The 27872-nt window shown below is 35.7% G+C and overlaps 2 protein-coding genes across 2 annotated transcripts in view; one reads left to right on the top strand and one right to left on the bottom strand.

Moving 5' to 3' along the window:
• Positions 1 to 7246, bottom strand: part of LOC129001054 (methylosome subunit pICln-like) — a 29215-nt gene extending 21969 nt beyond the window's left edge. Inside the window, exons 1-2 of the mRNA XM_054428207.1 lie at positions 6938 to 7246; positions 3493 to 3632 (exon numbers count right to left, since the gene is read on the bottom strand). Of these exons, the coding sequence (XP_054284182.1) occupies positions 3493 to 3632; positions 6938 to 7056 (259 nt within the window). The 5' untranslated portion in view covers positions 7057 to 7246. The remainder of the gene's footprint in view (positions 1 to 3492; positions 3633 to 6937) is intronic.
• Positions 7247 to 21748: 14502 nt separating this feature from the next.
• LOC129000631 (uncharacterized protein K02A2.6-like) lies at positions 21749 to 22636 on the top strand. The gene has a single exon (XM_054427593.1). The coding sequence runs from the start codon at positions 21749 to 21751 to the stop codon at positions 22634 to 22636; it is 888 nt and encodes a 295-aa protein (XP_054283568.1).
• The last annotated feature ends 5236 nt before the right edge of the window (positions 22637 to 27872 follow it).

Below are 27872 nucleotides of genomic sequence, written 5' to 3'. Positions count from 1 at the left end.
AAATAACACATCTAATACTTAAAAATTGCTCGAATTCGAGCAACAGGGACACTAGTTTCATACTAAGCTATCAATATTTCAATTGAAAAAACACACCTCAACATCTTCCCCGTAGCAGCAAACCTAACTACTCACTAAAATTAATGTTATTTAAATAGGAAATAAATCTGAAAGTTTATAGGGAATATTTTAGTAGAAATCAAGCCGGGTAAATGGAAATTCGCTTAGTATGCAGGTTTACTGCGACGGGGGTATTGTTTGTTTGTATAGTTCACAAATAAGAGAAAACCAACAATACCTGACTTAATTTATTGATACCTCTAACCACATATTTAAGGAGTTATAATATTGCATTTGATTGATTTCTAAAACTTTTAACTGCTATATGTAAAGTTTGTTCAAACAATAAAATAGTTTAATAGATTATGTAATTTTTAAATTTTTGTATTAATGCAATAGCATTATATTTTATCACTGATTATTTTTTTGCTATGTTCAATTAGTATTGAATGCACACATACGGTAAGTGTAAACATCTTGTAACATATTTTGAGTGTTACATTTCGTTATAGATCAAAAAATGAATGGAAACTTGTTTTCTAGCACTACATTATTAGACTCAAAGGTTAATTTACAGAGTGCGCTGATTGTGCACGTATTTTTAACGAATTGTGCGCGGATTGGAGAGGAAAAAGCGGGATTTTTAAGCTTGTGAGGACGGATTTCTTTCGAAGCTGTGTGGCAACACTGAAGAGACAGCTGGTCTTTGTCAGTAGCAAAGCTACACAGATCATCTCACTCCGTTATACACTCACTCTTCTTTCATATTCAGCCTAAAATACTGACCAAAGTTTGCGAGGTAATATTGTAGCCTAATTTGTTCAATAACATTTCACTCAGTAAAAATTATGTAACATTTGAACCTTGACAAACAAAGTAATGGCACAAAGAGACACTCACTTAATTAATGGTGAATTTCAACAGAAAGATCAATTTGACACAAAAAACACTTAGCTAAAACCAAATTGGTTATTAACATTTGATTTCAGATCAAAAAAGTGCAACTTAAGTTATGGCCTTAGCCATATTATAACGTCATTCAAGCTTAAGCCCCGCTAAACTTAAAGTGTAAGCATTTATCGTCAACAGATTTTATAACCTTATGACATCAACAAAATCCAGCACTCTACACCTTGTAAAAATGGCTAGAATGTGCGATGTTCACAATTTAGTGCAGCGCAGACGTATTTATAAGTCACGCACGAGTCTAATTTTAGAGACAGCCTTTGGCAGTCCTTTGTGCTACCCTCCCTGCATCTATCCTCTCCCTCCTGGTGTTGTCCTGTCGCATTAACCCTCCCATCCCCGACACAAAACTTAAGTTAATAGTTCCGCAATCATGGCAAGTGTCAAACTAAAGGTTCTGCCGATAGTAGAAAAGCGTGTGTTATCCCCATTACCTACTGTATTTCTTTACTGTAGGCTATTTTTTTTTTTTTTTGCATTTTTACTGTATTTTTTTTTTGTAATTGTTAAATTGTCATGTGTGTAAAGAAGGAAAAAAAGATAGAAGACGTGTGTTAGGAGTTTGAGTTGCTTTATTCCACTTTTGGATCATTTTTGAAGAACAAGGACAACATTTTGAAGGTATTTAAAAAGATAGGGAAAATGTGAAAAGAATCAGAGGATATAATAGCAGTGATATTGATGAAGCTGTTCTGAATTGGTTGAGCTCTTCAAACAAAGAATGACTGATTTTATTTGTGCAAATATTACAGGGTAAGAAAAAGGAAGCTTCTAGTTATTGGCAAAAGTTCACGACCTTGATGTTTTACAAATGTAAAAAATCTGCCTGTAACTTAGACAGCCAACAAGAAAGGATGAATGATTTCTGCCATATTCGAAGAAGAATCGATGAAGTGGGACAGAGAAGTGTCATAAAAATAGGAAAATACTTCTCTTTAATTGACAATTGTGCAGCTCACCCAAAATTGAAGCTGGCCAACACTGAGCTTATGTTTTTACCGCCCAACTGCACAGGCATCACCAGCTATAGTCCGTTTGTTTGGCTATGATATCCAGTGGATTAGGAACCTTCTCGGAACTCGACTCACCCTTCAGACTTGCTTGCCAAGCTTTTACCTACCTACTGTCACAGTCCCACAGATATGTAACTTTTTTATTTTATGTTAAAATAAATTGTTATTTGTAAGCCTATTTGATTTCTACATAAATTTTTTTTAGTGAGTCCAAACACGATTTAGATACTTAATATCTACAATCTGTATCCACATCGTGTATGGGCTCATTATTTTTGGAATTCCATGTAGAACTCAAATTTATAAAGAACAATTTATTTGAACTTAAAACAAAAAAAGTTAGGCCTACAGATCTGTGGTAGTGTGACAGTAGGCGAGTCATTGTTTCTCTCCGGCCAGCCAGACCAAACAGGTCAAGAGGGTGAGTTGAGTTCCGAGAAGGTTCCTAATCCGCTCGGTATCATCATAGCCAAACGGACGGACTATAATAGACTAAGGTTATCAGAGGCTTTAGGTGTCACTACTGTACCCCAAGCAGCTTAAAAAAAATAATCTGCTTTGGCACTGCACAAGTTATAATATTGTGTTGGATGCCATCCAGTTCGTTGACAATGCTTAAAAGTAAGTGACACCAAGAACAATCTCCAAATGATTCAGGAAATCAGGACTTTCACCTGATGACAAAGATGAAGATGATTTACCTCTCTCAGAATGGGCCAAGCGATAATAGGCAGGATCTTGCTGGTTACACATTCCAGTCGACATCCTCGTTGAAATTTTCTAAATTCTTAGTAAAGCAGATATTATTAATGAGGTACAAAATTTAGCCTCATACAGTACTACAATGGGACGTAACACTGTATGATGTTAATTTGTAAACACATATGTAATTAATACCTATGTATATCAGGCAATTGTTAAAACTGTTACCTACGACCGTTTTTTAAAGTAGCCGTTTCAGTACAGTTCTTAGAATTGAAAAGTATCTCATAACAGCATTGTTTACTTTCATAACAGCATAGTTTTACTCATAACAACACGGGTAACGGACCAATGAGGTTCAAGGATTGGGAGAGGAGAAGCAAACTTGTAATAATTCGAAATTCAACTAATCAGCTGTTCACGCAAATTTAATTGTTGATTGGTGCAATAGTGAATTAGCGTTTGATTCCTTGCTTCTCTGTCAGTGGCAATGAGATGTTATAAACAAAAACATAACCTCTCTTTCAAGTTATGAGTAGTGATTTTTAGTAATTAAAACACCGTTGTAGGTAAAGTAGTGTACGCAACTCGTGTAAATAGTGTTATCGACACCCGTAGAAGTTTTTAAGGCACTCGCCAAGGCTCGTATCTTAAATTTTCTACTAGTGTCGTTAACATTATCTTTACGCAATCGTTGCGTAAACTACTATAACAAAACATGAATTAGTTAGACTATGATAAAGTTTCTTACCGTCCAACCATACTGAGTTTATCCACAGGATCAAACATTCAGCCCCATAATGTTGAATGTCCTTACATACAGCATAAAAACCAATGTTTGTATATAGGAACGAAATGCCTTCTCCGTTGTCGTTTATCCACGTTACCTTGCTGAAAATATATTTACATCTTGTTAACTAAATAGGTACTAAAGGTGAATTGCCAACTGGGCAATTATTTGGTACGTCTACAACGCGATATTATGTACTTTTTTTATGTCTACTTACAGTATTTTTCACGCTGAATCCAAAAATGCAATCAGTTTTTGTCGGAGAGATTCCTAAATGATCGTAAAACGAGGGTCAACATTACGAATCTAAGGTTCATTGAGCTATACTGATGGCAATATGGCGTGGTCTGGACGGGTCTGTATGTGGACTGAGGACTGAGTGAGGAGGAGAGCAAACAGCTGTTTGTACTCGATACTTAATGCGGAATGAAATCAATTCGTTTTGAAACCAGAGATAATCAGAATCAGTTCTTATTTAGGCATGTGAGGAAGGTAGGTCGGGTTTTATGCGGATTCGTGACTGTATTAAGTGTTTTGAAGTGAGGTTAGATTAGGAAGGTAAAGGTTAGGTTATTATGAACCGACTCATTAATTTATGCTACTTCCAGACTGTTTTTGCACAATTTAATAGTGGGTGAAACACAATGAAATAACGATATCAAAAATGCTTACGCTATTAAAGTATTGTAAAATGCTTACGCATTTTTGATATCGTTATTTCATTGTGTTTCACCCACTATTAAATTGTGCAAAAACAGTCTGGAAGTAGCATAAATTAATGAGTCGGTTCATAATAACCTAACCTTTAACTTACCTAATCTAACCTCACTTCAAAACACTTAATACAGTCACGAATCCGCATAAAACCCGACCTATCTTCCTCACATGCCTTTTCTGACATGAAATACGATTTAAAAATTAATATTAAAGTTGGGTTGGGTTAGGTTAGGTTAGATTAGATTAGATTAGGTTAGCAAAATTAATATTAAAGTTGGGTTGGGTTAGGTTAGGTTAGATTAGATTAGGTTAGCTTAGGTTACCTTAGTTTAAAATATAATACATAGCTTATGCATTAATGAAAATATTTTAACTTAACCAACCTACCTTGTTTAGTACTTTGGCCTATACAGCTTTGCTGCGGCCTTACAAAACGCGTGGAGTCGCTTGTTGTTCGGGTTCCGTTTTTTAAATTGGAATTCTGCCAGGTACCCGATGAAATGTTCGGACCTCACCCCGTATTTGGGGATGTGGTCTCTAACGTCTCTCCAACACCGCTCAATTCGGTTTGTATGAGCGCCCGTGACGGGATCAATAAACTCAGTGCTATGGTTCACAGTTAAATGTTGGAAGCCGTACTCCCGCAATCTGCTGTACGACTTCCAACAGTCAGTGATGATTGTGCTGCCAGGCAAAACCCAGCGGCGGATTAATCGAATGAGTGTGCGTCTTTAACGGTCAGGAACGGGAATTAAAAATGTTTTGGTCGAGCCTCTCTGCACTCCCCCCAACACCCAGTTTCCTTTCACTCGCCTACCTCGATTGTACTTACGTTTCCCGAACTTCGCTTCGTCAATCTCAACAATCTCACCTGGCCCGCCTAGTCTTTCCGAATTTGTTACGCAATCGTCAATGTACACTTCTCGTATAAACGAATACCAATCCACAACAGTACTACTTGAGAGATTGAGATTTGTTTCAAGAAATGTTTGCCGGGGTGGGTCAAAAAAAAGGTAATGATTAACTAATCGCCAAAGCGTAAGGATTTGTAATTTTGAATTGCCGAAAAAAGAGCCTACTCTGAAAGATCGCACCCAATGACACCTTTTCGCTTTTTTCTTGTTTATTGATACTTTATTCCAGCATCTAAATAGCCACTGATCGTTCACTTTAATGTTTGAATTACACGTTGGACAATTTGTCTCGTTTTTCAAAACCCCGTGCTTAATTAAAAAACTTTTAATTTCACTATTATCAAATACAACACTTTCATAAAAATTCAGGTCACACGCATTGCAAATATCAGCCATTACTAATACATAAATCGACAACAATAATTAAACTTACTTGATAATTAATTAGTTGTTAATACAGATGTTTAATCTGGATCTATTTCCTGGGCGCATTTCAGCGTAGTAATCCTTTAGTTGGTTGATTAGATTACAGTAATTCAGTGACAGTGGCAGTTGACAGTTGACATTAATGACATAGCCTCGTATCAATTTGGCATTTCTGATGCGGTAGTGGTCGTGTTATTGTCTGGGGACAAATCCTTGCATTTTACGAGGATAAGTTAAATTTATTGATGATTAGTGTTGATTTTATTAATAGTTTATGTAAGTTATTGTTTTTGTGTTACTGTATTTCCGGAACGTCTTAGAAGTCCGTCTGCTTTTACTAATTGAATCGTTGTTAAATGTTATTAAGATTTTTGTTTTTGTATTGAATGGTAAATAACTAACAGCTGTTTCCACTCCACAATCCTTCCTCCCCTTTAAGTGTTAGTCGCCACTAGCACTTGGACTCGTCCATACCATAAATAAGTTAATAAATCAACAAAACTGAAGCTTAATATTAATTATTTAACTGTACGGTCATTTAGGAATCTCTCCGACAAAAACTGATTGCATTTTTGGATTCAGCGTGAAAAATACTGTAAGTAGACATCAAAAAAGTACATAATATCGCGTTGTAGACATACCAAATAATTACCAATTCTACATTTATTTTGTCATGTGAATTTTCTATCTTTTTCTCGCTCAAGGCATTTGGCTTTTATTCAATTAGGAAGATCTGTGCATGCAGATTCCGGCTTTTAAACTTAAGTTAAGAGTAGGCGCACACAAGTCAAACCTCAGACGCCCTCAACCCCAATTTTAATGTAGGCCCTACTAACTTAGTTATTTACAAATTTTATGGAAATAGGTAAGTTAGGCCTAACTTACAAATAGCCAATTCCACAACCCCCACCCCCCAGAAATTACTGTCATGGGCAAATGCCCAATCTGGCTAAATTGGGCCACTGTGCGCATATTGAGTGTAGGCCTAGCCTATCAATCAAGCAAAGCAAAGGGTGACCCAACAAGTCACATGATAAAAATGAACACTGTTAGTTAGGCCTACTAGGGCCTAGCCTATAGGCATAACAACCTTCAAATGACAACCCTATGGCACAAACCAAGGTATAACTTAGGTTTAAGAACGCCACACTGTCATTAGAGCTTCGCCTTGAATTTTTTTAACAAAGCTGATTAATGATTAACTTGGGGCTAGGCCTACTTATCTTTACACTCTAGTTGTTGAATTACCGGTAACTTTACTTACCTGTGTTGGATAATGCCTAATCCAGTAAAATCCAAGCTAACTTTTTAGCCTTGGCCTAAGTTTATTTGTGTTGCATTTTTCTTACCTTTCCGTGATATATAGTATACCACTTCCAAATTCTTGATCTCCTACAAATAATCGAGTACGCGGTTGTTTATGTTCTATACCATCGGTTGGAGCTGGGATACTTGTAAGCATTACCATTTTTCGGTTATATTCTTTTCTGTAAAGAAATAAAACAGAAGAAATGTCACTAAGACAACAGGTAAACGATAACAAAATTGAGGAAAACAATTCTAAAGTGTAAAATGAAAACACAGGGACGCTGTAAAAATACAGAATTTTAGTTCGAAAACTAGCCTAATAATTTAAATTTTAAGCCGGTGCTGCTAACCGGCCGGGTTAATTTCAACGCTATAAGCTGAAGCTCGCGCTCACTTTCGTCGGTTTCGCTCGCTCGCTGCCTCGCTGGACCATCGAATCGATGTATAATAACTCTACTCTACTGGATAGCGCGCTGCCGCTATAGGTGGTGGAAAAACGGTCAGTGCCCGCCAATCGAATTGGCGGGATACCGAGGCGGACGGGCCGAATGAACCTCTCTGTTTTACACAAACATACAGCTCTGCTACACTTATTTGTTAACATAAAAAATTTCAAATTGATATATTATTTTTCTGGAAAAACCAGTGCTCATTACTATGTAGCTAGTTTTTACATTAACATATTTTTTATAATTTATTTAGGCAAATTAAAACAGATGATTGTTTTTTAACACCATTAAAAACATGAAAAATGTAGTAAGCGAGGAACTTTTTTATTTTTTGGTCAGGAAAAAAATTCCTGCGGCAAAGTTTTAGATCAAAGTATGAATTTTATTTTTTATTTGAAGCTTTTTTTGATACGGAGCCTGCTTGTATCATTTTTAAGCGATTAAAAATAGGCATATAATCGCTTGGCGCGGCATTGGCGCTAGGAGCTCGGCCGGCTCAGCTCAGCATCAGTTTACGGGATATAGAAACCGAGTTCCTAGCATTTATCATTATATTACATCAAATATGTCATTACATTACGGAGAATGGTAACTAAATTTACTGGCGTATGTTTATGCATTTTAATGCTTACCGGTAGTCTATAGTTAACAAAATTCTTCGAATCAAAGAATAAATGTTGGATTTCACAGCAGTATTTAATACCTAAGAAAATATTTTGTTATTATTTTACTTCAGTGAGAATAATGAATACATTTGAGATATTGGCATTAAATATTATACACTCATTTTATTTAGCAACATAATATGTTTTCCAAACACGTTAATCACAGTATGACAAGGAAACATACTATAATATAAACAAAATATATTTTCTTAATTATGCATAGCCTCTCAATAATAATTGGGCCTCACCGAAGCAAATGATAACATGCATATGTGATGAAATAATTATTGTGATATACTTTGCTCTGTTCAAATATAAATAAATCTAACTTTTATATCACCACTACATTTCTTATGAGCTTTACTTTTGACACATACTCTACAAAGTGTGAGCAAGTACGTAGATTAATTATATCTGCCTATAAAACCTCCTTAAGTTCGTTACAACCAATTATCCTCGGAATATTTCCACAAAACTAGCAAGCAATACACGGCGAGAGCGGGCGCGACGCTCGCCACTAGGGTGACTCATGCCTTTTTTCCCCACTCCTCGCGGACAGAGCGAGGTAGCGACGGACCGTTTTTCGAGCCCTACTTCAACCTGTACTGAGCGCGCAATCCAGGGAGTTATTATACATCGATGCGCTGGACTGGACGACGACGACGGACGTTTATAAAAGCATCTAGACTGCCAGTAGTGCCAGTGCAACTCCGAGGATCGTGGATCAGATCGAAAAACCCCTCACCACCGCTCCGTGCCGATGGCGTGACGTCAACCATTACCGCAACGATACCGCCTGGGTGGTGAAGTGGATAACGTGTCGGGCTGGTAATCTGAAGGTACCAGGTTCGAATCCCGCTGGTAGCACTAACTTTTTTCAACAAATTTTTTCATATCAACAAGTTTGGTTGGTTTGGTTAGGTTATGACAGTTTAATTTTATAATTAAAAAATTATAAAATTGAACTTGAGACATTTATAATTTTATTTTTAGAACAGAGCTTTTTTTCGATTAGTAAACCTTTTATTCGAGTTTATCATTATCAGCAAGTTTGGTTAGTTTGGTTAGGTTTTAATTATATTTAATTTAAATTTAACCTACAAATTATACGTTTTGACAGCGACAGTGATACAGATAACAATTTTCCGCGAACAGTTAGATAAGCTATGCATGCTGATGCGCCGGTATGACTCGGAAGCGTATGCCACAGCGCCTCTGATCCACGATCCTCGGAGTTGCACTGGCAGTCTAGACGCTAGTCGGACGTTACGCCTAAGGGAGTATGTTTTATCTATGGTTATGCTATTCATTCGCTATTGCTAATGCTGCTAGATAGCTCAATCAACTTGCTGAAGCGAAGCTGATTAGCTAGCCGAGTACTGTAGCGCACGACTTGTTTGCGCGTGGCCCCTCCACTGCCTCCGTAGCCAGGAGGGGCCCCCACCACAGCCGGGCGCTTGGCGATCTGCTACTAGTCGCCCTAAACTACTTCTACTCCTAGCGGATGCATAACACCAACACACGCGGCACCTGTTGGTCTTATAATATTTCCATCGCTTCTCTGTGAATGGTTCGCCCTTTTTACGGGCGGTTGCCATGGTATTAATCAATACTTTGTAAACTCACCTTAGAATATTCATTTAGGCTAGGCCTATTCTATAAATGTTTAAAGTTAATAAGTTAACAAAGATAAGGATTACAAAAGGTGTTTTATTTAAACAGATGAACAATTAACATGCAATGAGTAAAAGGCTTGACGTTACAATGAAAGGATTGACAATGGTGTATGGGGTTGAAATTAAATTGAAATAAAAGATAAATTTGAATAATAACTTGAAGGTTCAAATAATTTAGGTATGATATGTCTCAGGGTAGGGTGTCGTGCTGGCTTGAATGCTAAGAATTTAAATTTAATAGTGTCCAAATAGGCCTAATTAAGGTGTTGAACTTATAAATCCCAACAATGAAAAATCTAATTTTGGTGTTATCCAAAAGGTAAGTCCAATTAGCACAAAATTTAAAAGAGTTTAAAGAAAAGGTTATACTTAATTTTGAAGATAATGATTGAGTTGAGTCCTCTTGAGGTTTAGGCTACTATATGATATAACTTGAAACTTGAAATGAACTTGATTCTTGATAAATGAATTTGATTTAACTTAGGTAAAATTTTGACTCCTTCTTCTAACAATTTCAACTTCTCAATGGCTTCCTTCTCTTTCAATCTTACTGTTCACATCACTTATTGTTGAACACATGGGATCACTTTCACTGCTTCTTAAATTTTGATTCCTTAAGGACTAATTTTGAAATGATATTATAAGAAATTTTGATGTATTGCAATTCTCTTACATATTTAATAAATAATTAGGTTGTGGGTTTTGTAAAAAAAATATATAGGCTATGAATGAATATTATTAATGATTAATTGAACGTATTAATGAAATTATATAAATTAGGGAAATGAATATTAGGTCAGTCTTTCTGAGGAGTGATTATTAGGTGTATGAATAGAAGTTAACATAAAAAAAATTAATACTAAATAATGAATGAAATGAAATGAAATATTACAATTTATCTCCTCAGAAATTTGTATGATATGGAATGAAAGACAAATTTCGAACGAATATGAAATGGAATTCATGAATCATTTAGTATGAATTATATTTAAAGCTAGTTATGGGTCACATTAAATGATTGATATTTTTGGATGATGATGATTAGAAACTTCTTAATCTAAATTTACATAAACACAGGAACAAAACATAAGTGGGGAAATTATTGAGGGTTAAGATAGTTCATGACCTGACACAAGGGAATAGCGGAAGCAATGTTAAGGATATGTTCTCACAATTTTCACTTGGGAAATGGGGAAAGGGTACACGCACTCGCGATTAAGGTTCATGACGATCTCCTCTAATATAATTTATGACACTTGATTAATATGGATTGAATAGGATTTTATTTACACAATGTTTTGAGAGGTTATGTCGCTGAGATCTTCTTCACCATTTGACATCTCCTCTTCTATAATTGGTTCTATGTATCGTTTTAAAGCAGATATGTGATATGGTCCGAGTAAAATATCTTCATTCTCTTTTGTTACATGATACGTGGATTTTCCTAATATTTGCTTGATGAAGAACGGTCCTTCATAAACTTCGAAAAGTTTTGCTGTTTCTCCATAGATGGCTCTGGAGTTTTACAGGGCCGATTTACCGAATAGGCACGGTAGGCACGTGCCTAGGGCGCTAGGCAATTGGTTTTTTTGAGGGGCGCCAAAAATTGGAAAATAAAAAAAATATTTTGTAATTGTATTTACATGCGATCGCGGTAAACCTCTTATAATCCAACGTGGCCGTGTTGACATCATTATCGTCTCCCGTGGCCGTATAGACATCATTATTGTCTTCCGCGATCGCGGCAAATTCTAAATATTTCCCACGGTCGTGTAGACATAATTATTGTCTTCCATGATCGCGGCAATATATGAACATATAACGCGGCCGTGAAGAGATTATCGTCGTCTACCGCTAATGAGGCAAAATTCTTATCTTTTCCCTCGGTCGTGTGGACATTATTATTGTCTTGCGCGATCGCGGTAAAATTCTGACTGTTTCCCGCGGTCGACTAGAAATTAAAAATTATCATCGTCTTCTGCGATCGCGGTAATATTCTGATCATCCCTCTTGGCCGTGTGTTGACATATTATCGTCTCCCGCGATCATGTAAAGGTCACTGTTGTCATGCGCGATCGTGGTAAATTGACAATTCCAGGTAGAAATACAACATTCATGCATAATTCCCGGATTACCCGGTGGTGGTCACCCTTTTATATGGGTGTCCCGTAAGTAAACAGCCAAACTCTATGGGTGTTCCAAAATGGTTCTATAGGTCAATATAAAAATGAAATCGAGAATAGCATTATTTTTTCTAAAATCGCTTCATTAACCAGATATTCGCCATTTCATTTTTTTCACATTACCATTTTTATCTTTAAAGTTTTTCAACCGATCTTTATGAAACTTGGCATAGATGATATAGAGAGAGACCCATGTAAAAAAAATTAACCTTGACTTATCATACAATTTCAAAATGGTGGCCATTTATTTTAATTTTTTAAATCAAATTCCTAAAAAATGGCAGATTTTATGAAAAAATGACTAAAACACTTTTATTTGACATTTTTAATTCCCTATCAAACGATACCAAGTTCAAAAAGATCGAATCAGAATTAGCTGAAATATTACGATTTTTAGTTGTAAAATGGGGTAGAAAAAGGCTAAGCTAGTCAGGTTTGTCCCATTTTACAACTAAAAATCGTGATACTTCAGCTATCTCTTATTCAATCTTTTTGAGCTTGGTATCGTTTGATAGGGAATTTAAAATTCCAAATAAAAATGTTCTTGTCGTTTTCTCATAAAATCTGCCATTTTTTTTGTAATTTAAGCTTAAAAAAATTAAAATGGCCTCCATTTTGAAGATTTATGATGAATCAAAATGATTTTTTCTAACATACCAAGTTTCATAATGATCGCTTGAAAAACTTTAAAGATAAAAATTTCATGTGAAAAAAAATGGCGAATATATCTGGTTCACAAAGCCATTTTGGGAAAAAAATGTTATTCTTGATTTTTGTTTTTCTTAACCCATAGAACCATTTCCTGGAGTTTGACTGTTTACTTACGGGACACTCTGTATATTTCAAAGGGGCGCTACTATTAGTTGTGCCTAGGGCGCTGACATTGTCAAAAACGGGCAAACTATATGTAGTTTACAATGTAATATTGAATTTAACCCTGATTTAGTTGGACGAGGTTATCGTAATATAGCCATTTTAGGGAAACTAATGTTTTGCAGCAAAGTCTCAGGAACACATTAACTACTACTAAAACTAAAAGATTGCATCTAAATAGTCCGTGACTAACTGGTGCTGCTACCTAGTAACGCATTGAAAAACCATCTGCAGCGCCATCTGTTCGCAATCGGTGGCGACAGCTTAAATACAGGTTTTTGACTCCCCAGTCTTCAAGCACAGATAGCCGAGAAGAGATTTCTAAATTTTATTCAGAATTGTTTGTTGAATTTAGGAGAAAATCCTATTTCTAATTATTTTATGGAGGTTATTATGGGAAAATAACATAATTTACAATAACTTTTGAATAAATATTTTTACAGAAATAGGAGTCATACCATTTTGTTCAGAATTTAAAGGGCTACATCATTCTAAATTTCTATCAGAATCGTTTGGTGCATTTAGGAGAAATTTAAATTTTTCGTTATTTTGTAACATGTTAAATTTTGCCATGCAATATTTTTGTGTAAGGGGCCGATTAGCTCCAATGGAAGGTCCCAAATGTAAATTTGTAAATCCCGCCAACGTTTGAGTCGTTGGCTTCCATTCGCTCAGCGCCGAGCGCTCTGCGCATGCCAGACTGGACCTGCGCACAAGCGTCGTCCCCGGCCGTTACACCATAGGCAGCTCTTCGAGACAGTCGAGGCCAGGACACGATAGATTTGACTTCACGTTACCTGACAGTCGAGTCAGGGAGTCGATCATACCCACTACGAGGGCACGAGACAGACGACTATCAACCATGCACGGGTCTCCGAGGACCAAGTACGACAAATAATCTTAGTTAGCGATAATACCCTGAGGTTCGCCCACAGCAATTAGTCTTAGTTAGCGATAATCCCTCTGTTATTTGGAGGTATGTCTTGTTATTTAGAGGGATGTCTTGTTATTTTGAGGGATGTCTTGTTATTTGGAGGGATGTAGAATAGAAATAGAAAATATAAATAAACAATTTAACTATTTTCCACCTAAACATTCAACACCTACCATCCAGAATTGATTCCTTGTTGATAACTTTAGAAGAACTAAATCCAGATTTAATAGTTTTAAATGAACACAAAATGACTGAAACAGAGTTATCTCGTCTAAATCTGTCTAATTATCAAATTCATTCCTCATTTTCCAGGAAATTTGCAGGAGGAGGTGGTGTTGTTATCCTTGGTAGAAATGATATAAAACATAAAACTACTAACTTTTCTGTAGAGAATGTAATATGTGAGAAGGAATTTGAATGCTGCTTAGCAGAATATAGATTCAATAAGTTTCAGTTTTTGCTGGTTGCTGTTTACCGTTCCCCCAGCACTAAAATTTGCATTTTTCTTGAGAAACTTAACTATTTATTGACTTCATTGATAAAAAGATTTAAAAATATTGTAGTAGTTGGAGATATTAATATAAATGTTCTGGATGTGACAGAAAGTTGTAAGCTTCTTGATGTACTTGAAATGTTCAGCATGAGATATTTGGTTAACTTCCCTACGCGCATTGCATGTACATCAGAGACTGCATTGGACAACGTTCTCACCAATATTACAGATTATAAGCTAAAAGTATTACCTGAATTACCTGAATTACCTCCCTCGACGTCCATGACCAGCTCTTGCTGGATAGACAGAGTCAAACTATTTACAATTTATATATATATACATATTTACAAATTTACATTTTGCAGTTTAGGCGGCAGGTTAGACGCATATTTCAAAAAATTCGTCCAGGGAGTACATGGGCCTTGCCAGTAGCCACTCTCTCAGCTGATTTTTAAAATCCTGGGCTCGAAGGTTTTTCAAGTATTGGGGCAATCGGTTGTACATCCTAACAGCCAACATAGGGAAACTGTTCTTTTTTTTATTCAGTCTGCAGTAAGGGATATCAAGGTTGTATTTTGACCTTGTATTGTGGACATGTAGGTCTTCTCTCAATGCATAACTGGCAATGTTGGTCTTTAAGTCATTTAGGGTGATAAGGATGTACTGATTATATACTGTTTGGATGTTAAGGTTTCTGAAAAGGGGTCTACAATGTTCGTCGTAGTCAGCAGATGAAATGACTCTAACCGCCTTCTTTTGTATCAGAAGTACATCCTTACAACCAGCTGCATGGCCCCAAACTTCCAATCCATAGCTGAGATGGCTGTGGAACAAAGCAAAGTAAACAGTCAACAAATACTGCTTTGTCAGCATGGGTTTGAGCCTCCTGAGGAGATGTAATGCCCTCGCAAGCCTTGTGCAAACTTTTGTCGTATGATTTTCCCAGGTGAGTTTGGGGTCGATAGTGAAGCCCAATAATTTAACCTCAGGCAGGTTGCCAGGGATAGGATTTCGAGACAGACTACAGGTCATGTGTTGGGTTTTACCTTCATTTAGGCAGAGCTTGTTTACTTTGAACCAGTTCTTAGTAATCTCAAAAGACTGTTCAGTTTTGACCCTGGCCTCCTCAGGAGTACTTCCTTCTGCAAAGATGGTCGTATCGTCTGCAAAAAGCAAGACGTTACCAAGCTGCCCGAGGTCGTTCACCATCACCAAAAAAAGCACAGGGCCCAACACAGATCCCTGGGGCACGCCATGTTTAACTGGCAGTGGTTGTGAGTTTGCCCCTCTTACAGCCATTATCTGTGTTCGATTTGAGAGATAGGATTCAAAGGCATGCAGTGCTGGCCCCCTAACACCATACAAATACAACTTGTCTAGCAGTTGATTGTGGGGAACGCAATCAAAAGCTTTACTTAAATCGGCTAGAGTCAGTGCAACTGTATTTCCCTCTTCAAAGGCATCGACTATTTTAGTGACAAGCTTAAGAACTGCAGTAGTGGTGGTTCTACCACTCCTAAAACCATGTTGAGAGTAGATGGTATTAATACTCAAATTTCTGACCATGATGGATTGTTGGTATTTATTGAATGTGATAATGTCAAGGATGTAAATTCAAGTAAAAATAAACTAAATAAACATATATTAAGAGATGCTAGGGATTTTTCTAAGGATAATTTGGACTTGTTTGTAAAATTAGTGAGTAAAGAAAATTGGATGCATGTTTATATGGCTACAGTTGAAGAAAAGTATTCTGTTTTTTACAATGTTTTTAAGTTCTATTTCGATCAATGTTTCCCTAAATTTAAAAAAACGCTGTAAAATCAAATACAACCATTGGATTTTACAAGAGTTAAAAAATGAAAAATCAAAGATTATTAGACTAAATAAGACTGCTTGGGCTTGTAATGATAAAGATCTTTATGATAAGGTTAAGAGATTAAATAAGGAGTTCAGAAAGAAAATTATACATGCCAAAAGACAGTTTTACGCTAAAAAGGTTAGTAATGCTGAAAATGTATGTAAAGCTACTTGGAAATTACTTAATGCTGAAATCTCAAATAAGAAAAAGAATGTTAGCAATATTGAAATAGATTTTGATGGAATCTTGTACAGAGACCCTAAAGAGATAAGTTGTATTTTTAATGACTTTTTTAATAGCTTTGTTAATTCATCAATTATTCCTCAGATAGCTCAAAATGATAGTTTGCATGGGGGTGAGGCTTGTTCAAGCTTTCAGTGTCCTCCAACGGCTAAATTTAAATTGAATGCTGTATGTGATAATGATATATTAAGTATTCTAAACTCTTTCGATAATAAACTATCAACCGGTTACGATGAAATACCTATGACAGTATTAAAATATGCTGGAAAACAATTGGTCAAACCACTTGTTCATATAATAAATTCCTCTTTCTTGAGTGGAATTTTCCCTGAAAAATTAAAAGTTGCCAAAGTTAGTCCTCTCTATAAAAATGGAGATCCAAAAAATATAACAAATTATCGACCATTATCTTTACTGTCATCATTTTCTAAATTATATGAAAAAGTTGTTTATAACCAATTAGTAACTTATCTAGAAGAAAACCATTTGCATGATGATGAACAACATGGATTCAGACCAGGTAGATCTGTTATAACTGCAGCAGTAGATTTTGTCGATTCAATAATAAACTCAGTGGATAAAGGGGATAAAACAGTGGGCATATTTTTGGACCTAACTAAGGCCTTTGACAGTGTATCACACCAGCTTCTTTTGGGGGAAGATCCGAGATTTGGGTGCCGACAGCAGGTCATTTAAGTGGTTTCGATCCTATTTAACTCAGAGATCTCAGTATGTTGAAATGAAGCAATTAAAAAATAACGTTTTTTCAACCTCCTGCTCAAAGTTATCTATTATTCAACATGGGGTCCCACAGGGTTCGATTTTAGGACCTGTTTTATTTCTTTGTTACATCAAAGGAATGCCCGGGTCACTTCAAAACAATATATTTAATAAAATAAGTTTGTATGCAGACGATGCAAGTTTAAAAGTAAGCAGTACATCTGTTTTCGGTTTGGAATTTAACTCTTTGAATTGCCTAAAACAATAGATGCTTTCTTAATTTATCATCAATTACTTTTAAATTCCAGTAAAACCAACTTTTTGGTATTTTCAACAGGTAAACAAAAAAATCCAATAGATCCAGTGATTAATTTTAAAGATTCTAATCTTAATCAAGTAACTACAACTAAATTTTTGGGCTTAGTAGTTGATGAAAATCTTTCATAAAACTCCCATGTTGACCATGTTGTCAGCAAAATCACATCTGGAATATATGCAATTTATAGAATGTCTAAATTTTGTTCAGCAGATATTTTGAAAAAGCTTTATTTTGCTTTCATTGAATCCGCAATATCATGTGGCATAAGTGTTTATGGTGGAACATCTAAGAAAAATTTGGATAGAATTTTAATTTTGCAGAAAAGAGCAATAAGACTAATGTTAAATTTAAACTGGGATGTTTCCGTACGTGATCATTTCTTAGCCATGGGTATAATGACTGTGTACGGCATTTATGTTTTCCATACCGTTCTTTTAACTAAAAATCTTTTGTCTGAAAGTATGTTACCTAAACTAGGGGATTACCACGAATATGGCACCCGGCATAGAAACAAAATTGCTGTTGGTGCCCATAGATTGGAATTTTATAACAAAAAACCTTCATGTGCTGGAAGAAAATTTTTGGAAGGGCTTCCAGAGTGGTTGAGGAAAATTGATGATTGTAAAAAATTTAAATCCCAGCTTAAAATATACTTAACACAAAAAGTACTGTATAATTTTGATGAACTGTACAGCTGATATTATGTTGTAAGTTTAAGTAGTTTAAGCATTTTGACGCCATTCAATGTACATACTTGTATGATTTATGAATAAAGTTATTTTCAATTTAATTCAATTCAATGTCTTGTTATTTAGAGGGATGTCTTGTTATTTAGAGGGATGTCTTGTTAATTGGAGGGATGTTCAATGAAACTTTATCTTGTACTAGATTTGAACGAATGGTACGACAAATGTATATTTCAAAGCAAGGTGATGACTACCTTATACAGAGTCGTCGTACTTGGTCCTCGGAGACCCGTCGTCTGTCTCGTGCCTTCGTAGTGGGTATGATCGAATCCCTGACTCGACTGTCACTACACGTGAAGTCAAATCTATCGTGTCCTGGCCTCGACCGTCTCGAAGAGCTGCCTACGGTGCAACGGCCGGGGACGACGCTTGTGCGCAGGTCCAGTTTGGCATGCGCAGAGCGCCCGGTGCTGTGCGAATGGAAGCCGTCGACTCAAACGTTGGCGGGATTTACAAATTTACATTTGTGACCTTCCATTGGAGCTAATCGGCCCCTTACACAAAAATATTGCATGGTAAAATTTAACATGTTACAAAATAACGAAAAATCTAAATTTCTCCTAATTGCACCAAACGATTCTGATTAAAATTTAGAATGATGAAGCCCTTTAAATTCTAAACAAAATGGTATGACTTCCATCTCTGTGAAAATTCTGGTTCAAAAGTAAAAATCTCCATAAAATAACGAAAATACCAAATTTTCTCTCAAATGCACCAAACGATTCGGATAAACATTTACAATCATGTAGTCCTTTAAATTCTGAACAAAATGGTATGACTTCCATCTCTGTGAAAATTCTGGTTCAAAAGTTATTGTAAATTATGTTATTTTAACATAAAAATTTCAATAAAAAAACGAAGTATCTAAATTTTCTCCTAAATACACCAAACGATTCGGATAAAAATTTAGATTTAGATATTTTAAAGAATTGTAAGAAAGGATATGCCATGAATGCTTGGGAAGAATTGTATATTTATAAGGAAAAATGTAAAAATCGAAATAAGTTGATTAATGAACAAATACATTTTGATTCCAGTTGTACTTATAAAAATGTATTGGCCGGTGCTTCCGGTAGCCAATAGGGTATAAGTAGGGACGCCATTAAGATTCTTGTCATTCGCATATTGGGTCTGATGATGATTGGAGTGTCCAATCGAAATCGATCACCACTTACCATCTGTTTTGTATATTTACCGTCTTGTGAGTAACAGTATAAGCGTAAATATATGTTTTAAGTGTTATAAGACGTTTCTTTTATTTACTTTCCGTAAATTTAATAACACGTACAATGCTAATCAAGAAGTTATTTAAAAATTTAGAATCATGTAGCCCTTTAAATTCTGAACAAAATGGTATGACTTCCATTTCTGTAAAAATTCTCAGTCCGTACTTTTTCATTTCACTAACCAAGTCGTCTCTATTTAAATCGAAAATCCAGCTAACTCGTGGATCGGTCAAAGGAGTTTTCACTTGTTTAGTTGTAACAGGGGTTATAAATTGAGCCGTGGTAGTAAGTGTCGAAACAGTAGTGCTCGTGGTTTTGTATGGGCTTGAACGAAGAACCTCACTGTACAAAGTTGCTTGGTCCATCTCCTTAGTTGGTCTTTTTCTGATAGCAGTTACAAGTCTTTTTCTTAACCCTTTCAGTGCTAGGCCAATAATTCATATTTTGTAAGACTTTTTTGTTTGCCTTTTAATTCCATTACCTGTTGTTGAATTTTAACTGTCATGTTGTCACTAATTTATTAATTAGGCTAATTTTGAATAATAACACAATAAGAAAATATATAAGAAAGATAAATCCCGGTATTTGTATTAAACATTAAATAAAACTTAGTTTTTGTTGTAACTTTCCTGGTTTTCCTATAAATTTTTATGTTCTGATAGCATTATTTGAAACCGAAATCTCATAAAATCAAAAGACACATAGTTTACAATGTAATATTGAATTTAACCCTCAATTATTATTAAGAGGGATGTCTTGTTATTTGGAGAGATGTCTTGTTATTTGGGAGGATGTCTTGTTATTTAGAGAGATGTCTTGTTATTTAGAGGGATGTTTTGTTATTTAGAAGGATGTCTTGTTATTAAGAGGGATGTCATGTTATTTAGAGGGATGTCTTGTTTTTTGGAGGGATGTCTTAATATTTAGAGGGATGTCTTGTTATTTGGAGGGATGTCTTAATATTTAGAGGGACGTCTTGTTATTTAGAGGGGTGTCTTGTTAAGATTAAGACATCCCTCTAAATAAAGGGACATCCCTCTAAATAACAAGACATCCCTTTAAATAACAAGACATCCCTCTAAATAACAAGACATCCCTCTAAATATTAAGACATCCCTCCAAATAACAAGACATCCCTCTAAATAACAAGACAACCCTCTAAATAACAAGACATCCCTCCAAATAACAAGACATCCCTCTAAATAACAAGACATCCCTCTAAATAACAAGACATCCCTCAAAATAACAAGACATACCTCTAAATAACAAGACATCCTTCCAAATAACAATACATCCCTCTAAATAACAAGACATCCCTCTAAATAACAAGACATCCCTCTAAAAAACAAGACACCCCTTTAAATATTAAGACATCTCTCCAATTAACAAGACATCCCTCTAAATAACAAGACATCTCTCTCATGTATATAGCTTTAGTTATAATTATATGTCTTAGGTGTCTGAAATGTGTTCCTCTGTATTTTGTTTTGAATCTCCAAGTAGATTCAAGGGGGCCCGGATGTTCTGTATTTAATTAATAATTACTATATTTATCATCATAATTATTGTTCAATTAGTGGTAGCTTATTTCCAAACTAAATCTGTATTTTTAAGTCTCATTTCAATTTCATTAAGTATTGTTGTATCAAATGTTAGACTCTCACTCACACAAGCCTACATAAAACACACACACTATCTCGGCTGTGTTGTGCGATGCAGGACGAATCCTATTGGTTAAAAAATGGGGCGTGATATGGACATGGATAAATTTGCGGTACCCCTCTAAGAAACATTGAGGTAGCGTCCCTTCCCCCTCCAAAAATAATGTTCAGTTGAAATGTAACTCTCCTCGGCTGAATACGTGCATTGCGCCGTATTTCGTTAGTCTTTCTCTATTTATAAACTTTTACCGCTAAAACCGCTTCTCGGACTCTCTACCACTCTTCTATCGCTTGTCACGAACAATTAATAAAACTTTCTCGACGTCAAACTCTGTAAAAGGTGTTTTTTTTTTAAATAAGTTATTAAGTACGTTATTGTCGCCGCCGCTAAGCAGTTACGTCCGCCGCGTCTTCGTCGCGAGTGCCTGTGTCAAGTGCCAACTTTAGTGGATTAGGATTACTGGATTCCCCACAAGTGTTCCCCAAAAGTGTGCACACTTCCCTCATCTCTACTCAATCTACAAGTTGGCTACCCTCTTCCCAAGACGTCGTCATCCGCCATCCACCCACGGCTTCCGCCCATGTGCCACCTCTACTCTCTAGTGTCTCTTGTTACTCTTCACCCTTGGATTATTGTTGAGTCATATATTACCCTCTTTACGCCCCAAGTTCCATTGCAGCAATGGCCGTTAATTTCCGAGAGATGGCGCCGAATTCATATCGATTTTGCTGAAGATCCAACCACCAGACAGCAAATGTTGATTGTAGTGGATAGTTTTTCAAAGTGGATGGAAGTATTTTTAATGGGTTCTATTTCCACGGGGAAGACCATTGAGAAACTTCGTACACTATTTTCTGCTTATGGTTTACCTGAGGAGTTGGTGTGTGACAACGGCACGTCTTTTACCAGCCTAGAATTCAGGGAGTTTCTTAGAAAAAATGGTGTGAAACAAACATTTTCTCCACCATATCACCCTGCCTCCAATGGAGCAGCCGAGAGTTCTGTTCAAGAAGTTAAGAAAAGTTTGTTAAGGCAAGTTTTGGGTGAAAAATCATCTCAGCAGACATCACTGCAGTATAAATTGGATAACTTTCTTTTCGCATATCGTAATACTCCATCGTCAGTAACCGGTGTGAGCCCGGCTGAACTGTTCTTACGTTGGAAACCTCGAACAAAATTGACTATGTTAAAACCTAATCTACTAGACGAGTCAAGGAAGAAGCAGGAAATGCAGAAACGAGCCTCAGATAGGCATAGAGGTGCGTGTAGATTTTTTAATGAAAATCAGAAGGTGTTGGTTAAAACAGTCAGACAGGAGAAAGTTAGTTGGGTTCCAGGTCGTATATTCAAGTGTAAAAGTCCAGTTACTTATTTGGTTAGTGTTCTTGGCAAAACAAGAGTTTGCCATGCAGACCATCTTAGGCCAACTGAGGTAGAGGAGGACGAAATCGTCGTGCGGAAAGAGGAAGTTGGAAGAAGGACTATCGAGGCACATCAACAAGAATTCAATAGAGATTTGCCTATTTTTCAGGAGTCTACATCACCATCAATATCAAGACATGATGCTTCACCTTATTTGCCTAGATTGAAGTCTGATGTTGGGAAACCACGGGGTGTGCAATACAGTCCATCTACAGTTTTGAGGAGATCACATAGGACTGTGCACAAGCCGGAGAAATTGGATCTATAAAGTTGGGAAGCCAAAGTGTCAGAAGAAATTTTAAAGTTTTAAAGTATTATGAGCCAAGCAAATTTTAAGTGTTGGCGAGTGTAATATATGTTTATATTAATTGTACAAGAAGCAGCATTTGATTTTATAATGTTGGTTGAATTCCAGATGTTAAAGACTTTTGTTTTGTTCTGATTGTTAATTTTGTAAATAACAATAATAATTTGAGTTGTGATTGAAATGGAGAATAAATTTAATACACTAGTTTTTATCTTTTTCTAATAAAATGGAAGGATGTGTTAATATTTAGAGGGATGTCTTGTTATTTAGAGGGATGTCTTGTTATTTAGAGAGATGTCTTGTTATTTGGAGGGAAGTCTTGTTATTTGGAGGAATGTCTTGTTATTTAGAGGGATATCTTGTTATTTGGAGGGATGTCTTGTTATTTAGAGGGATGTCTTGCTATTTAGAGGGATGTCTTTTTATTTGGAGGGATGTCTTGTTATTTAGAGAGATGTCTTGTTATTTAGAGGAATGTCTTGTTATTTAAAAGGGATGTCTTGTTATTTAGAGGGATGTCTTGGTATTTGGAGGGAGGTCTAGTTATTTAGAGGGATGTCTTGTTATTTAGAGGGATGTCTTGTTATTTAGAGGGATGTCTTGTTATTTAAAGGGATGTCTTAATATTTGGAGGGATGTCTTGTTATTTAGAGGGATGTTTTGTTATTTAGAGGGATGTCTTGTTATTTGGAGGGATGTCTTAATATTTAGAGGGATGTCTTGTTATTTAGAGGAATGTCTTGTTATTTAGAGGGATGTCTTGTTTTTAAAGGGTTGTCTTGTTATTTGGAGGGATGTCTTAATATTTAGAGGAATGTCTTGTTATTTAGATGGATGTCTTGTTATTTAGAGGGATGTCTTGTTTTTTAGAGGGTTATTTTGTTACTTGGAGGGATGTCTTGTTATTTAGAGGGATGTCTTGGTATTTGGAGGGATGTCTTGTTATTTAGAGGGATGTCTTGATATTTAAAGGGATGTCTTGTTTTTTAGAGAGATGTCTTGTTATTTAGAGGGATTTTTTGTTTTTTAGAGGGTTGTCTTGTTATTTGGAGGGATGTCTTGTTATTTAGAGGGATTTTTGGTTTTTTAGAGGGTTGTCTTGTTATTTGGAGGGATGTCTTGTTATTTAGAGGGATGTCTTAATATTTAGAGGGATGTCTTGTTTTTTAGAGGGATGTCTTGTTATTTAGAAGGATGTCTTGTTATTTGGAGAGATGTCTTTTTATTTAGAGGGATGTCTTGTTATTTAGAGGGATGTCTTGTTATTTAGAGGGATGTCTTCATATTTGGAGGGATGTCTTGTTATTTAGAGGGATGTCTTGTTATTTGGAGGGATGTCTTGTTATTAAGAGGGATGTTTTAATATTTAGAGGGATGTCTTGTTATTTAGAGGGATGTCTTGTTATTTAGAGGGATGTCTTCATATTTGGAGGGATGTCTTGTTATTTAGAGGGATGTCTTAATATTTAGAGGAATGTCTTGTTATTTAGATGGATGTCTTGTTATTTAGCGGGATGTCTTGTTTTTTAGAGGGTTATTTTGTTACTTGGAGGGATGTCTTGTTATTTAGAGGGATGTCTTGGTATTTGGAGGGATGTCTTGTTATTTAGAGGGATGTCTTGATATTTAAAGGGATGTCTTGTTTTTTAGAGAGATGTCTTATTATTTAGAGGGATTTTTTGTTTTTTAGAGGGTTGTCTTGTTATTTGGAGGGATGTCTTGTTATTTAGAGGGATTTTTTTGTTTTTTAGAGGGTTGTCTTGTTATTTGGAGGGATGTCTTGTCATTTAGAGGGATTTCTTGTTTTTTAGAGGGATGTCTTGCTATTTTGAGGGATGTCTTGTTATTTAGAGGGATGTTTTAATAGTTATAGGGATGTCTTGTTATTTAGAGGGATGTCTAGTTATTTAGAGGGATGTCTTTTATTTAGAGGGATGTCTTGTTATTTAGAGGGATGTCTTGTCATTTAGAGGGATTTCTTGTTTTTTAAGGGTTGTCTTGTTATTTGGAGGGATGTCTTGTTATTTAGAGGGATGTCTTCATATTTGGAGGGATGTCTTGTTATTTAGAGGGATGTCTTGTTATTTGAAGGGATGTCTAGTTATTTAGAGGGATGTCTTTTTATTTAGAGGGATGTCCTGTTATTTAGAGGGATGTCTTGTTATTTAGAGGGATGTCTTGTTATTTAGAGGGATGTCTTGTTATTTAAAGGTATGTCTTGTTATTTAGAGGGATGTCTTGTTTTTTAGAGGGTTATTTTGTTACTTGGAGGGATGTCTTGTTATTTTGAGGGATGTCTTGGTATTTGGAGGGATGTCTTGTTATTTAGAGGGATGTCTTGTTATTTAGAGGGATGTCTTGATATTTAGAGGGATGTCTTGTTTTTTAGAGAGATGTCTTGTTATTTAGAGGGATTTTTTGTTTTTTAGAGGGTTGTCTTGTTATTTGGAGGGATGTCTTGTTATTTAGAGGGATGTCTTAATATTTAGAGGGATGTCTTGTTTTTTAGAGGGATGTCTTGTTATTTAGAGGGATGTCTTGTTATTTGGAGAGATGTCTTGTTATTTAGAGGGATGTCTTGTTATTTAGAGGGATGTCTTGTTATTTAGAGGGATGTCTTCATATTTGGAGGGATGTCTTGTTATTTAGAGGGATGTCTTGTTATTTGAAGGGATGTCTAGTTATTTAGAGGGATGTCTTTTTATTTAGAGGGATGTCCTGTTATTTAGAGGGATGTCTTGTTATTTAGAGGGATGTCTTGTTATTTAGAGGGATGTCTTGTTATTTAGAGAGATGTCTTGTTATTTGAAGGGATGTCTTAATATTTAGAGGGATGTCTTGCTATTTTGAGGGATGTCTTGTTATTTGGAGGGATGTCTTAATATTTATAGGGATGTCTTGTTATTTAGAGGGATGTCTAGTTATTTAGAGGGATGTCTTTTTATTTAGAGGGATGTCTTGGTATTTGGAGGGATGTCTTAATATTTATAGGGATGTCTTGTTATTTAGAGGGATGTCTAGTTATTTAGAGGGGTGTCTTTTTATTTAGAGGGATGTCTTGTGATTTAGAGGGATGTCTTGTCATTTAGAGGGATTTCTTGTTTTTTAGAGGGTTGTCTTGTTATTTGGAGGGATGTCTTGTTATTTAGAGGGATGTATTGTTATTTAGAGGGATGTCTTGTTATTTCGGGGGATGTCTTGTTATTTAGAGGGATGTCTTGTTATTTAGAGGGATGTCTTCATATTTGGAGGGATGTCTTGTTATTTAGAGGGATGTCTTGTTATTTGGAGGGATGTCTTGTTATTAAGTGGGATGTCTTATAATTTAGAGGGATGTCTTGTTATTTACAGGTATGTCTTGTTATTTAGAGGGATGTCTTAATATTTAGAGGAATGTCTTGTTATTTAGATGGATGTCTTGTTATTTAGAGGGATGTCTTGTTTTTTAGAGGGTTATTTTGTTACTTGGAGGGATGTCTTGTTATTTAGAGGGATGTCTTGGTATTTGGAGGGATGTCTTGTTATTTAGAGGGATGTCTTGATATTTAGAGGGATGTCTTGTTTTTTAGAGAGATGTCTTGTTATTTAGAGGGATTTTTTGTTTTTTAGAGGGTTGTCTTGTTATTTGGAGGGATGTCTTGTTATTTAGAAGGATGTCTTGTTATTTGGAGAGATGTCTTTTTATTTAGAGGGATGTCTTGTTATTTAGAGGGATGTCTTGTTATTTAGAGGGATGTCTTCATATTTGGAGGGATGTCTTGTTATTTAGAGGGATGTCTTGTTATTTGGAGGGATGTCTTGTTATTAAGAGGGATGTTTTAATATTTAGAGGAATGTCTTGTTATTTAGAGGGATGTCTTGTTATTTAGAGGGATGTCTTCATATTTGGAGGGATGTCTTGTTATTTAGAGGGATGTCTTAATATTTAGAGGAATGTCTTGTTATTTAGATGGATGTCTTGTTATTTAGAGGGATGTCTTGTTTTTTAGAGGGTTATTTTGTTACTTGGAGGGATGTCTTGTTATTTAGAGGGATGTCTTGGTATTTGGAGGGATGTCTTGTTATTTAGAGGGATGTCTTGATATTTAAAGGGATGTCTTGTTTTTTAGAGAGATGTCTTGTTATTTAGAGGGATTTTTGTTTTTTAGAGGGTTGTCTTGTTATTTGGAGGGATGTCTTGTTATTTAGAGGGATTTTTTGTTTTTTAGAGGGTTGTCTTGTTATTTGGAGGGATGTCTTGTCATTTAGAGGGATTTCTTGTTTTTTTAGAGGGATGTCTTGCTATTTTGAGGGATGTCTTGTTATTTAGAGGGATGTTTTAATAGTTATAGGGATGTCTTGTTATTTAGAGGGATGTCTAGTTATTTAGAGGGATGTCTTTTATTTAGAGGGATGTCTTGTTATTTAGAGGGATGTCTTGTCATTTAGAGGGATTTCTTGTTTTTTAAGGGTTGTCTTGTTATTTGGAGGGATGTCTTGTTATTTAGAGGGATGTCTTGGTATTTGGAGGGATGTCTTGTTATTTAGAGGGATGTCTTAATATTTGGAGGAATGACTAGTTTTTTAGAGAATTGTCTTGTTATTTAGAGGGATGTCTTGTTATTTAGAGGGATGTATTGTTATTTAGAGGGATGTCTTGTTATTTCGGGGGATGTCTTGTTATTTAGAGGGATGTCTTGTTATTTAGAGGGATGTCTTAATATTTAGAGGGATGTCTTGTTTTTTAGAGAGATGTCTTGTTATTTGGAGAGATATCTTGTTATTTAGAGGGATGTCTTGTTATTTAGAGGGATGTCTTGTTATTTAGAGGGATGTCTTCATATTTGGAGGGATGTCTTGTTATTTAGAGGGATGTCTTGTTATTTGGAGGGATGTCTTGTTATTAAGAGTGATGTCTTATAATTTAGAGGGATGTCTAGTTATTTGGAGGTATGTCTTGTTATTAAGAGGGATGTCTTGTTATTTAGAGGGATGTCTTGTTATTTAGAGGGATGTCTTGGTATTTGGAGGGATGTCTAGTTATTTAGAGGGATGTCTTTTTATTTAGAGGGATGTCTTGTTATTTAGAGGGATGTCTTGTTATTTAGAGGGATGTATTGTTATTTAGAGGGATGTCTTGGTATTTGGAGGGATGTCTTGTTATTTAGAGGGATGTCTTAATATTTGGAGGAACGACTAGTTTTTTAGAGAATTGTCT

This window comes from Macrosteles quadrilineatus, unplaced genomic scaffold (genome assembly GCF_028750875.1).
Source record: "Macrosteles quadrilineatus isolate MER2022 unplaced genomic scaffold, UCM_ALF_1.0 Scaffold_8__2_contigs__length_117827958, whole genome shotgun sequence".
Classification (NCBI taxonomy): Eukaryota; Metazoa; Arthropoda; class Insecta; order Hemiptera; family Cicadellidae; genus Macrosteles; species Macrosteles quadrilineatus.
The sequence above is the reverse complement of the archived record's forward strand: the minus strand, read 5'-3'. Positions and strand labels throughout refer to the sequence as shown.